Source organism: Macaca mulatta, chromosome 5 (genome assembly GCF_049350105.2).
Source record: "Macaca mulatta isolate MMU2019108-1 chromosome 5, T2T-MMU8v2.0, whole genome shotgun sequence".
NCBI lineage: Eukaryota > Metazoa > Chordata > Mammalia > Primates > Cercopithecidae > Macaca > Macaca mulatta.
Genome location: NC_133410.1, coordinates 191,034,897 through 191,048,840, shown reverse-complemented (window position 1 = coordinate 191,048,840; position 13,944 = coordinate 191,034,897). Strand labels below are relative to the sequence as shown.

General features: G+C 37.7%; 1 protein-coding gene across 8 annotated transcripts in view; it reads right to left on the bottom strand.

The window, feature by feature from the left end:
- Nucleotides 1-13,944, bottom strand: part of TENM3 (teneurin transmembrane protein 3) — a 659,662-nt gene that overhangs the window by 192,813 nt on the left and 452,905 nt on the right. For all 8 annotated transcript variants that reach the window (NM_001193929.2, XM_078001693.1, XM_078001694.1 and 5 more), the window contains 1 exon segment: nucleotides 10,107-10,344. In NM_001193929.2, coding sequence (NP_001180858.2) covers nucleotides 10,107-10,344 — 238 coding nt within the window.

Genomic DNA, 13,944 nt, shown 5'->3' with positions numbered 1-13,944 from the left:
TTGTTTTTTTTCCTGTCAAATGTAATAAAAAATTTTCTGGAGATCATTACTAGAAGAAAAGGTAATGAACTTATATTTGGATACCTGTCATCTAGCTGAGTATTGCCACTAACTAGTCTTGTGACCTCAGGCCACTTACTAAATCTCAATGGGCCTTAAAAAGAAGGTAAGGCCAGATGTGATGGCTCATGCCTATAATCACGGCAATTTAGGATGCTGAGGCGAGAGCATCATATGAGCCCAGGAGTTTGAGACCAGCCTGTTCAACATAATGAGAGACCCTGTCTCTACAAAAAAATAAAAAATTAGCTGGGCATAGTGACATGCTCCTATGGTCTCAGCTACTCAAGAGGCTGAGGCCGGAGGATTGCTTGAGCCCAGGAGGTCAAGGCTATAGTAAGCTGTGATCATACCACTGCATTCCAGCCTGAGAAGCAGAGTAAGGCCCTACCTCGAAAACAAAACAAACAAACAAACCAGAAAACCATTAGTTGGCCATGGTGGCACACACCTATAATCCCAGCTCTTTGGGAGAAAAAAATAGAGAGAGAGACTCACTTTGTTGCCCAGGCTGGAGGACAATGGTGCGATCATAGCTCATTGCAGCCTGGAGCTCCTGGGCTCAAGTGATCCTCCTGCTTCAGCTTCCCAAATAGCTAGGGCTATAGGCACACACTACCAAACCTGGCTAAGTTTTTAAATTTTTTTGTCAGAGGTGGGGTCTCACCATGTTGCCCAGGGTGACCCTGAACTCCTGGCCTTAAGTGATCCACCTGCCTCAGCCTCCCAAAGTGCTAGGATTACAGGCATGAGCCACTATACTTGGCCAGATTAGATAATCTTTAAGATTTTAAATTTGCTCTGGAATATAATCTATCTTTCTCAAAAGCAGGCAAAACATCTACAGATCCCTTATAACAAACTTAAGTTTTTCATATTGGTACACTGTAAGACTAACAAATACTTCCTGAATAAATGAATGAGTGCATTCAGGCTTTATTTTATGAATTATCTCTAACACACCACTATCTCAGAGAATTTCTTTCCCATATTATCACTGTTACGTATTATCACAGTTATTTGGTTTTTCTAACACAAATTCTGTTTTTAAAAATTTACTTCATAGTTTATCTCTGTTAGGAAGTCAATTAAGTTGAGGATTTCGTGATTATTCTTACTACCAAAAAATCTGCAAAGGTAAAAAGATACCTAATTGTCACAAAAATTAATTAACATGTAAGTCCTTGGTAGCTGTCACTGCATTTTAGCAAATCTTTATTTCCTTGGTAGATGTCATTTACCTTTGTAGTTACTAAATGAATAAACATGTTTTCCTTTAAACATGTAGCATAGGAAAGGAATAAAAAGCAAAGAAACTGAAGCATTAGGTACTTTACATGACATCTTAATGAACCCTTATAAAGTCTTTATGAAGTCTTACAATCCCATTTTATAGAAACACAAGATAAGAAGGTATAATTACCCTGGCCAAGGCTACACAGCTGGTAGGATGTTGAGATTTTAATCCAGATCCGCCTGTCCCCAAACCAACATTTCCTCCCACACATCATGACCAGACGGTAACAATATTATATTACTGTGAGATGTAACTGGAACAATTTCCGGTAGCAGTATTTCAAGTGGTTCAGAATATGAAGTGAGATGCTAAGAATGCATGAAGAAGGTTACAGCAGAATCAGAGGGGTTATCAAATAGAATTCATTAAGCTTAGTTGGTTAATTGCATGTCCAAGAATTTAATCGTACGTTATAAGAAGAAAGAGTTCTCAGACTGGTGTAATAGAAAACAGACTTTACCTCAGGTTTGAAATTAGTGGAGAAAGAAAGTAGGCAAAAGCCTGTCAAAGAAAAAATAAAGGAATGCAGAAAAAAAATATGCAATTATCTTTGACAGGGTGTATATTAATTGGTGGTGAAATCAGAGAATGAAATTCCAGAGAAAAACAAGAGTTTTAAAATGAAGGCTGGGCGTGGGGGCTCACGCCTGTAATACCAGCACTTTGGGAGGCACAGGGGGTAGCCTGCATAGCAGACCCTGTCTCTACAAAAATTTAAAAGACTAAAAAATTACCCTGCGCACGTTTCCATCGTGGAGTGGCCTCCCAGCAGGCTCCTCTGCCAATGGTTCCTGGCCTAGCGTGGCCAGCCCCATCCCCAGGAGTTGCCACCGAGGTCCCACCAGCCTGCAAGCAAGAGCATGGGCCACACCGTCCAGTCCCTCCAGCCTCTTGCTTGGGGCCACCCACGGCTACTACCTACACTGGGTTCCACTTCCAGTAGCAGCTCCTGCGGTAGCACCGAGTGCCATAGGGAAGCCGTCCCTGACCCCCTGGCTGACCCACGTCACTGGTGGGCGAGCTTCTCTCGTGGCAGCGGTATTTTTATGGTCCACAGAGCACCCGGGGCCTCCTAGGACCCCTGCAGCAGGACCGACTGTGGCCTGGCTTGGGATGTCCCAGGAGGCAGTCCGATGGCCTGTCCAGCAAAGCCAGTGCTGGGACCCAGCCCTGACCTGAGCGGCCACCCCCGAAACCCGGGCATGCGGAGGTGCTAGGCCTCCAGAGCCCCTCCCCGCCCCCGCGGACCCTACAGACCAGGCGGCTGCAGCAAGCGGACAAGCAGGGCGCTCTTCTACATCAACACAGCTAACACTAAAAAGGAGACAGCCCTCCTCACTGTCCCAGCGCACGTGAGCTCTCCTGACACCTGTAACTTTTCACCTTGCATTTCGCGGAAAATAAACGCCAAGCAGCCAGTAGACAAATAAATAAATAATAATGATTAAAAATTAAGAAATTATCTGGGCACCGTGACACACCTGTCGCTCATGCTACTCAGAAGGCTGAGGCAGAAGGATTGCTTGAACCTGGGATGGGAGGTCAAGACTGCTGGGAGCCGTGATTGTGCCAATGCACTCTAGCCTGAGTGACAGAGCAAGGCCCCGTCTCAAAAAAGAAATCAATAAATAAATCAACTCTCTAAAAAAACTGAATGCGAATTGATTCCAGGAAAAAATAAAATCAACAGGTAGCAATGATGTCAAGTAGACATAAAACACGTATGCATACATACGTACAAATACATACACATGCACAAGTAAAGGGGACTGATACATACTTTCACAGACAATACTAGTGAATAGTAAGAGGATTGTTAAAAAGCCTCACAAAACAGTTGCTCAAGAGGAAGAGAAGGGCTTGAGAATGACAGGTCATTTTCAGATGAAGATGATGGCTAAATCGCAATCGCTGACCAGGAACGGAGTAAAGGCACAGATTACCTTTTACACCGTTCACGTTCAAATAAGTGTGCTCAAAATGTGTTAGAGGTAATTAAGAATTCATTTCTGTAGGTACCATGAAAATTAAGATGATCATGTGTGAATATTTTATATAGATTACGGTTATCCAAAACCAAACGTTATCAGGATATATAGTATTTGCAATTTATTGAAATTACGCTTTCAATATCACTTAAGGCCTATAGCAAATGATTAATGCATACTTTCTTGGTATCTTAATTGCTATTAAAAAGAAACTGGTTCACTCCAATTAAACAAAATAACACTCCCACTCTATTGTACAGTACCTTTATCATGCACAAAAGACTCTAAAGCATTCAATACCTTAAATAAAACTGGGGTCTCACTTCTGAGTGATGTGAAGACAATGCATCTATCAAGGCTTTTATTGATTCATTCCAAACATTTATTACTGTAGTTAATTAAATGTTTCAAGGATATGAATAGTTGCCTTTCATTATTATTTGAAGATTTTTTTTTTCTTCTCAAGAACAAAATGAACAGACTTGGGGTTCCTACCTACAAAAACCCACCTACTTTTTGTGAAGCGACAGGAAGAGTGAGAAAACTAAGAGATTTTAATCTAGTAAAATTAACCATGGTTTAATTTTATGTTTAACCAACCTAACACATAAAGATAAATTAGACAAAAATATCCTGGTTAAGACAAATGCTTTTCTTATTGTTTGGAGAGATGAGAGCTACTTTATGATGAAAGGTGTTAACCAATGAGGTGCCCTTCACAATGGTTGCTATTACTATTTGGTCATTATTTTAAAAACATTTATGGAACACCTATCATGTGCCAGGTGCTCTACTTACTTTATTTCATTTCACACTTACAAATCATTTTGAGTAGATACTATGATTGCATTGGAAATTGACCTCACATTTAAATATGTGTAGATGATTACATAGATAGTGAAAATGGTGGATGAAGGATTAAAAGCCAGGTCTCCAAAGCATATGCTTTTCTCATGACGCTAAACTGTGATTTGTATCCCTACTATATCCACTAGGTTTTAATTAGAATATATATCAATACTGACTCCTGAGAATGACCTTCATTTTAGAGCTACTATTGGTTTAGAGCCTTCTTTCGCATTTTAATTATTGGCACGATGCCCACTAAACAATCAAATTGAGGCTATAGCATTACAAGTGGTTAATAATAATCTCACATTAAAAAATCAGCCTTTTACTCTCACTTATCTTAATGACCATCTTTGAATCTTTATCTCAAACTTCCCTAGAATGAAGCCTCTACTTCAGCCTAAGATAATGATTTTGGAAACCCAAATTGTAATGCTGCTGGAGATACAGGGATGTTTATTCTTTTAGTAAATTCAGAACCACATTTTATATATGCTACCTTTTTTTTTTTTTTTTTTTTTTTTTTTTTTTTTTTTTTTTTTTTTGAGACAGAGTCTCCCTCTGTTGCCCAGGCTGGAGTGCACCGGTGCTACCTTGGCTTACTGCAACCTCTGCCTTCTGGGTTCAAGCAATTCTCTCGCCTCAGCCTGCCAAGTAGCTGGGATTACAGGTGCCCTCCACCCCATGTGGGTAATTTTTGTATTTTTAGTAGAGATGGGGTTTCACCATGTTGGCCAGGCTGGTCTCAAACTCCTGACCTCAGGTGATCCACCCGCCTTGGCCTCCCAAAGTGCTGGGATTACAGGCGTGAGCCACTGCGCCTGGCCTGCTACCTCTTGTTCTCTTGATATTGTGCTAAGTGTTCTCTTGATACTGTGAGAAGAAAATTAAGACAAATATTTTATGTATTATTTTAGGAGCTACATATTTTGGAGGCCAATAGAAGCTTTTTCTGTGAAAGAGGTCAATAAAAGTTTAAATATTTGCTCTAAGTTAGCAATAGAAACTACTAGAAATGTTCAAGTCTGAAGCCTTACCTGCATTCAACCTGGTTTTCTCGTTTGATTTCTTATTTTTATCTAAGGCATAAGAAAATTTGGACTTAAAATTAACTTTACTCTTGGAAATAAAACTTAGTATGGTAATCACATGTCCTTCTCAGTTTATGCTGCAATTCCAGGGTAACTGTTGATATGGCCCCTTCTCACTCTGCAAGTGTCCTGGCTTTAAAAATGAATTATATGGTCACCATAGAGCTTAGGCACTGAATTACTGAATTAAGCTTACAATAGCTTCCTCAACTATCCTCCTCTCTCTGAGACAAAGGTTTTTTTTTAGTTAGGGCTTGAAATAGGCCTTAAATGTTAACAGCACACAGCAAATTCTTGTACATTGTATCTCCCTCTTCATGTTTCTTCCTATTCTCACAAATAAACAATATCCCTTCCCAGTCCTTTTAAGAAATACTGTTAAGTTATACAAGGTGCCATATTTTAAGAGACTTAGAATCCAAGTGATTTTTTACTATTCATTAGTATACAATTTAAGTTAACTTTCCCTTTTTTTTTTTTTTTTTAAATAAATGATGATGGTGAAACTTGAAGAATTTCCTAGCATAGGCCCAGGTCCAATTTTGAAATTTTTGTTCAGTAACCTTAGGTTCTTCATTTTTGGACCTCTTTTCCATATTCAGTAATATTCCCTTTCCCCACAGGTACCCTTGTGTCTCCCCAAGCTATCCTTAACAAAAGCATATGGCATCAGCATCAGTCAGTCAACCTTAGTCACTGAGCTACCTTCCCAGGCATATTTTACTTGAAGTTGTATCTTTAATTATGGAGGATTCCACTACTTACTACCTCACTAATGGTAGTCCGTTATCAGTAAGTGGGTGCAGGTACAATTCTTCAGCTGGGAAAGGCTTCCTCTGGGGCAGGAAAGCTACCATGCATAGGATGCAGACACAAGTCAGCAAGGCCGACTCAGACCCGGCGTGTATATGATTGTTTTCACTTTCCCTACAACCATTTTAAAGAAGATAAAAAGTGAAAAAAGTATAATATCTTGGTTTAGTAAACAATATCTCTGTTTAGGTATTCTATGTTTTTAACGATGTAAACAATTGATCTCACATTAATGTGGCTCAAGACAACTCAATATTGAAATAAAAAATGCACTAATAAAGAGGCAATTTAATATGCAATTTCATACATTAATAATTAGCAAAGCATTACTGAACTAGAAGGTAAAAAGCTATGGGAACATAACTAATGAACTATCCATGCCAAAGTAGGCTTCATAATAAAACGAGACTTTAATAAATCTTTTATTAAACAGCTACAAATGAACCGTTTTGTTAACATCTAATAGGTAACTACTAAGCTATTTAATTCACGTATATAAATGAGGAACTTGAAGGCAATTAACTTTACAGTTGCTGAAGGGCAGGGCTTTTCAATGAGAATTACTGTACTATACCTTTAAGTGCTGCTGCTATACTGGGCCAATTCTAAGCTTTTCCTCAGCTGCTCTGTATTCTTGTAGCAGCTATTATTACATACTGAAGCAGCTTAAGTATAAAATAAACCAATGGCAAGCTATAGGCTCTCCAATGCCCTAAAAGTGAATGATCCAAAGTATAACAAATAGTGAGCTCAAAGAAAAGGAATTTTCAGGAAAATTGTAAGCAAGTACTTGGTATTATACATAGGGACCGACTGTTAATAGGAAATGATGACATAATAAGGAGATGCTTATGAACTGCAAAGGCTTTTTTGGATCTCAGCGTGATTCTAGGAGATCTGAGAGTCACTGGAGATTACAGACCAGAAGTATTCTGTTCACTGAGTGGGAATGCACAGTATACAATCATATTGATTGTCTCCAGCAGGAGCAAATGTTAAATTCATTAGAGAAAGGAAATAAACATTTTTATGGAAGCAAGAAACTGCCTGGTGAAAAAAATGCTTTTGAATAAATCAAAATGATAGCTATACTGAAACATATAGGACAAAGTAGAAAATCCTTTTATGTCTTTTCCAGCAATTCACATAAACTCTAAGTCTACAAATCACTGAGATTTTCAAGGGTTATTACATGCCACTTTGTAACCAATTACTATCAATTTGTGCTGAAAAGAGAAAAGGGCGGGGGGAACTAAGAGAAAAATATAGAGATTTTTATTTATGCGTAACTGAGTTTTATACTTCATAGTTTATAACCTTTAAGTGGCAGTTTCAGAAAAAGTGAGAATTAGCAAAATCGGTGTATATATATATAAATTGAAATCATTGTCAAAGATAAAACAATACACTAGATTAAAAAACAGTTAAAGGCAGACACAAGTCTGGATAAAGTTGTTAATATAACTGAAACTGAGTCTGAGAATCCAACTCAATAGGGAACCTTAACTAAAAAAGGAAAAATCAATGATAAGTAAGGCTAGTTCTTCACCTCCAGAGTTCCAACCAAGTGAGACTATTAAAGAAACCACAGTAGTACTGTGTCAGCACCGTGTGGGATTTTCACATCACTGCTTAGGTTGACTCACTGAGTACTGCAAGTTGAAATATCATTGCTTTTGATTAGCAACACTATAAGATGTGAGCTTTGGATAACGAGAAAACAACAAAACTATACTGCAGATTAAAATTTGTTAGCATAACAACACATTTTTTAGATTAATTATTCTGTATATTTATTAGTGACATCATATCAGCTGGTTGATTTCCTCCCTGTGTCAACTTATAAAACTATATAATATTAATTCCATTGATGATTCATTAATGGCATTACTTTGAAATGGAAGAAAATCTCAGTAACTACTCACCATGGGAATGATTTCTTATATGGTCTGAATATAGAGAAACCAGCTACAATTTTACATATGGCTACAGTGGATTTTCTTCTAACCAACTACTTTCTTTCTTTAAAGTCCCATCAGTCAAAATTTCCAGTGCAATAAGACAAATAATGAGAACACATCTTACTCTTCTCAAACTTATTCCAAATTAACTGTAAGACAGGGTTTCATGGAATGCTAACTCTCCTACTGACAGTTTTTGAGGCTTTTGTGTTTTATAACATCACTAAAATTAAACATGTTTCTGAGGATTTAACTTGACATATTTCATAAATATTTGTCAAAACAATTATTGTCAACTACAATGCAATTATCCATATTCAATTTGATGACTCAACTGGAAAATTACTTTTTTCCTAATAAAATTTTTCCAAATGACAATAGTCAATCAGTGTTGATTAGTTCTTCTGTGTGTGCTAATTAATTACACTGGGTAAATTTAGGTCTGTGCTAATAACCTCAGGAAAAAAAAAATCTGTATACATGACTCTGTGTCTTAAGTGAAGAGAAATCTGCTGTTTGCCTGTTTTTCCTGTTCTTTCTCTTCCTAATTTCTCCCAGAAGAATGTTCAATAATACAAAATAAACAATAAAACTCAACTACTCGTGGCTGATTATAGATAAAAAGATAAGAGTTCTTTAGAACCTTGTTCTTAGGTCAAGAGTAAAAGAAAACATACGAGGACTTTTTTGTTGACAACTAACTGTGAGGGCCTCCTGCTAGTTCATCCTCAAAGCAGAAGGGGTTGAGACCATACACCTAATGGTGAGAAATAGCAACATATTCATTGTGAGACAGTTTCTTCACCCAGAAGCTAATTTAAATCCTAATGTTAACTATAAGCTCTAGGGCAGGGCATTTTGGGGGACAGTCTCTCAAGGGGTCAAGAGCTCTCTATTTTCTGGCTTTTCTGTGGTGATAACCCTTGTTCTCCAAGCCTAACGGAACCTCTGGGGCAGAGAAGAAATAAAGAATAAGAAGAATGTTAGGGAAACCTCACTGCAAAGCTGCCGCCAGAAGACCAATAAGGTAAGACACCACTCTTGGTTGTGCAATACATAATTACAAAGGAGACGGTGGCGGTGAAGCTCCTGTGCAAAGAAAGAAGGCCAAATGTTACATGCCAGGAGATCCTGAATAACGAAATGGATGAGCTCAAAACAGCTTTGGCTAATCTATACTTTTGTATGAGCAGATCACCACCTGTCAGCCAGCCTTTGCGAGAAGTCATAACTTTGAACCTCAATGAAACACTACGCTATGTGTACAGAGAAGGACCATTAAACTGCTGAAGCTTCTAGAAGACTGAGAAGCCCATGGGCCATCATCTCTGAAGGAGGGCAAAACTGTTTTGTATAGTTGCAAATTGTGCAGACTACTAGTTGCACAGTTACAGTCAGAGGATGGAAGTTTCAGGGATGGAGATTTCAGTTCATTGTGGGGAAAAATTTCCTAATAGAACTGTGTAAGGATGAATGGATTGTCTTAGGAAATAATCCTGCAAGGAACTTTAGAGAGTAGGTCCTATCTCCCTCCTCATGCAAGCAACTATAATATCCTTAACAAATTGTCATCGGATTTGTGCTTAAGTGTTATACTTGGGGCTCCACTATGATTATATGATGTAATGAACAAAATATAGTCTGAGAAAGTACAGAAGTCTAGAACCAAGAAGATGCTAGACATGTCTACTAAATCAAGCTACATGCAACTGAGAATAGCATTTTACATCTCTGTCCTTTTCTCCACACGCCTGGTAATTTGTAGATAAGAAAAAAACAAACAGTGGTAAGGGAAAGTTTCACTGAAGTAATTTATTCTTATCTCTTGTAGGGAACAAAATGTGTGAAAAGAATGGGCACGTTCACCGACCCAGCAACTAAAAAAAAAATCACAACAATCTGGAACCGCTTCTTAGAGAAGAAAAAAGAAAACACAACAACAACAACAACAAAACCCCAAAACACCACACCAGAATATAGAAGTATAGTCAGTTTCTCTTGGTGAGAAATGGGTTGGGCTAGCTTATTTTTAAATGTCAGACATTACCTGCTTTCCAGTGGTACATTACTGCCAAGGACCCAGCTGTCCTGCAGCTGGACGGACTCGGGTGTGGTTTGCAGCTCGGCGGGCAAAGCAGCCGGCGGGGCCGGACTCTGGTTCCTTCTATTGGTCAGGGAGTTTCTGTTGAGAGAAGTGATGGACGGATGATGCTGTGCAGAGTGCTGCTTATGGGAAGGCGGCAAGGGCTGCAGGGTAGACTGGCCTTGATTGTTTGCAGGTTGCTCTGAAAAACAAAAGAAAGAGAACTCATCATATACATGTATGTATATACACACTACCAGTTTCTTGGGGGATCCACTGCAGATGAATTAGAATTAAAAACTGCATATAAATCCATAACCTAATAAATTTGCATATTATTCTATTAAGCGGGTGTTCAGTGACATTCTCTAAGAGCAAGTTTACCCTTGATACACGAAGTTCTAATTAATATACAACAGATGGCAAAATTGCTTTTGGTTTTAATTTGTTTCAGATTTTTTCTTCATCTGGTTTTATTAACACCTACAGAAAACAGCATCTGACAGCTCCCCTAATGTGCCTTTAGATTTCAGCTTTTTTTTTAACAAACCAACCCTGAAATTAAATGGGTAATTTCAGTAGAACACAAAGGTTTTCGCAATGCATATAATCCCTATAATTATTTAATGGAGTTTTTTTAAGTTTTATTTAACTGCAATAAATTATTACAAGCTAGTTGCTAAACAGCAGTAGACTACTCTAGTTTAGTGCATTTCAAATAAGGCAGATCTGCACTATGATCTACTAATAGATGCTAAGTATTCTTTAGCAGAAGGTCACTCTGTGAAGCAGATGTTGTTTCATGGGTACTTAACAGACTGAATCACATCTGATTACAACGTCAGAAGACTCATATACTTAATGACCGTCACATCCATTAGAACACACACAGAACAGATTTTCCAATTTCACAGTATGCAGTGTAACTACAATCTGAAGTAAGTCATAGGTGACCAGATAGGCTCATGCCACTATGTCAGTGATACAAATATTTTTGTTTTAAACCAGAATCATAAAGAGTCTGGCAATTTCAAAACGTAAACACTATGCTGTGTTGTAACTGCTAGAAAATTCCGTATAGCTAATAAGTCATAAGTTAAAATTCACAAATTAATGTAACATCTGAGACCTACTCGCATCTCATTACCTAGCTTTGGACATGCTAGAATTTACGAAGACTACATTTTACCAAACAGATAGATGACTCTTTAATTTAATGCTAAACTGATTATGGTTCCTCACACATGACATGTCAATTTTGGACTAAATGCAGTTCAAAATGCAGTATAATTTTAAAGTGATGTATTAAATCATGCTATTAATATAAATGCATATATTAAAAAAGAATAGGAAACACAAGGACTAGCTTCCATCTATGATGTGAACTCCAGCAGCGATTGTTAAGCCAAATAGTACAGTTTAACATTGTAATTCAGGTTGCATGAAATGAATACATAATATGTAATTGTTTTAATATATATTATCAAACCTCTTTACAGGGTACAATGATAAAAATAACTCCTCTCATAGCATATAACATCAGTAATATCACATGTTTCTAATGATCCCTAATATTCCATATCATATGATTTAACAATGAATAATTTCACATTCTTGTAATGAGGGATAGAGATAACACCTAAATATATGAAAATATCGCTACTTCCTTGCAGTTTCTGATATGGGGGAACTTCAAGAATAGAGTTTCCCCCCTATCAGAAACTGCAGGAATCCTTCTTGGTTTATTGCTTTGGTGTTCATGAAAAATTATGATTGTATAAATCTCAGATTGAAATCAGCTTTTGAGGGAATGGCACATACAGTTGTCATTGTGTTAGAAAAAGAGAAACTAACAGCTTAAAATTCATGAAAGATTTATTATTCAGGTTTCATATAATTAATTAGAGTTGTCTTCCTTAGCATCAGTGTACATGACTAGAATCCCTACGGATGTCTTTAAGGTACATTTCAAGAAGCTGCTGATATGAGGGCCAGGACTGGGTTGGTGTCAACGGAATAGAAACAAAGAGAGAACAGGGAGAAATGTTTCCAAGGAAAAAGTAACAAGACTTTGCCTAAAAAGACGCAGTGGTATGGGTCAGATGACTCCATGGTGCCATGAAAGAATGATATTTTTTTATATATATATTATATAGAAGAAATTGTATTAGATATTATACTATGTAAAGAGCAGAATATGAGAAGTTATAATAACAAATTTAAGTCCTGATTCTGTCAGACATCATGATTTTTTCACCTCAGTCTTTTCACCTGTAATGTGAGAAATACTACTGTCCCACCCAGCTCTTAGTGCAATTGTAAGAATTCAATGAAATGCACCCACTCATTCATTTATTCATCATGCACTTAGCCATTCATCCCAAATACATTTTCTAGACTTGATGTTCCAGGAATCTGCTAAGTCAGTCACAGATGAAAGCACTGTGTAAATGGTAAAATAAAGCATTATGGAGAATGAAGAACACTGTTACTGAAAGAGAAATGATTTTAACATCCATTATCATTATGTTTCAATATGTTGAATTTAGAATTCTTATTCCTAAATAAAAACATAACCATTGGGAAAAACTTCCATTAAGGTTTCAAACATAAGCAGCGGCGGCTTTCCCTAGGTGCACGTCTTCGTTTTGTAAGTGTCTGCCGAGAACTTACAGCGCAGAAGCCACCACACAAGGCTCTATGCTCTTGCCAATGGTCTGCCCAGGCCAGCGCAGCAGTGAGCTGTGTTTACTGGAACCTCTTGAGCTGACAACACAATCAGGAGGCCGACCAATAAAACAAATCCAGCTGATGAAAGCTAGGTTCAATCTAAAATTTGGTGGAACAGAATACATGCAAAGTCTGAATCGTATAGGGTGGATGGCCAGAACATTTTTTAAAATTTATTTATTTATTTATTTATTAATTATTTATTTACTGAGACAGGGTCTCGCTCTGTTGCCTAGGCTGGAGTGCAGTGGCACAATCACAGCTCACTACAGCCTTGACCTCCCAGGCTCAAGAAGATCTTCCCACCTCAGCCTCCTGAGTAGCTGGGACCACAGGCATGAGCCACCTCAATGGCTAATTTTTAAATTTTTTGCAGAGACGAGGTCGCACAACTTGAACTCCTGAGCTCAAGTGATCCTCCCGCCTTGGCCTCCAAAGGTGCTGGGATTACAGGCATGAGCCACAGTGCCTGGCCTGGCCAGACATTTAAATTCTGCAGCAGACCACAAACAGGAGCAAAATCTGAAGATTCAGTTAGGGTCAATGCTAGCTCTACAGATTTGGGCTTACAAAACATAAGAAGTAGCTGGAGTACGTCTTTATCATACCAATTTACTCAAGATAGAATAAGTATATAAAGTATAACAAGAAAAAGTTCAACACTACCGAAAATAAAAATAGAATACAAGAAAAATAAAAGTGTGAAAGATAAGATAAAGTGGACAAAATATCTACTATATAGTACTATACATTTTTAAAGAGGGACACAAATCTGGCTTTAAATAATCTACTTGTCAACACAAAGAGAGAAATATAATAACCTGCATGATTTAGAGTATTTTTAAGATCAAAAAGGTTGCTTATGAAAAACATTACTATTTTTCATTTTATTTCTGTTACAGAAAACAGAACAGTTCTTTTTAAGTTTTTTTTTTTTTTTTTTTTTCTTTGAGAAAAGGTCTTGCTCTGTTCTCTGGGCTGGAGTGCAGTGGTATGACTGCAGCTCCCTGCAGCCTCGACCTCCCATGCTCAAGTGATCCTCCTGCCTCAGCCTCCCAAGTAGCTGGAACTA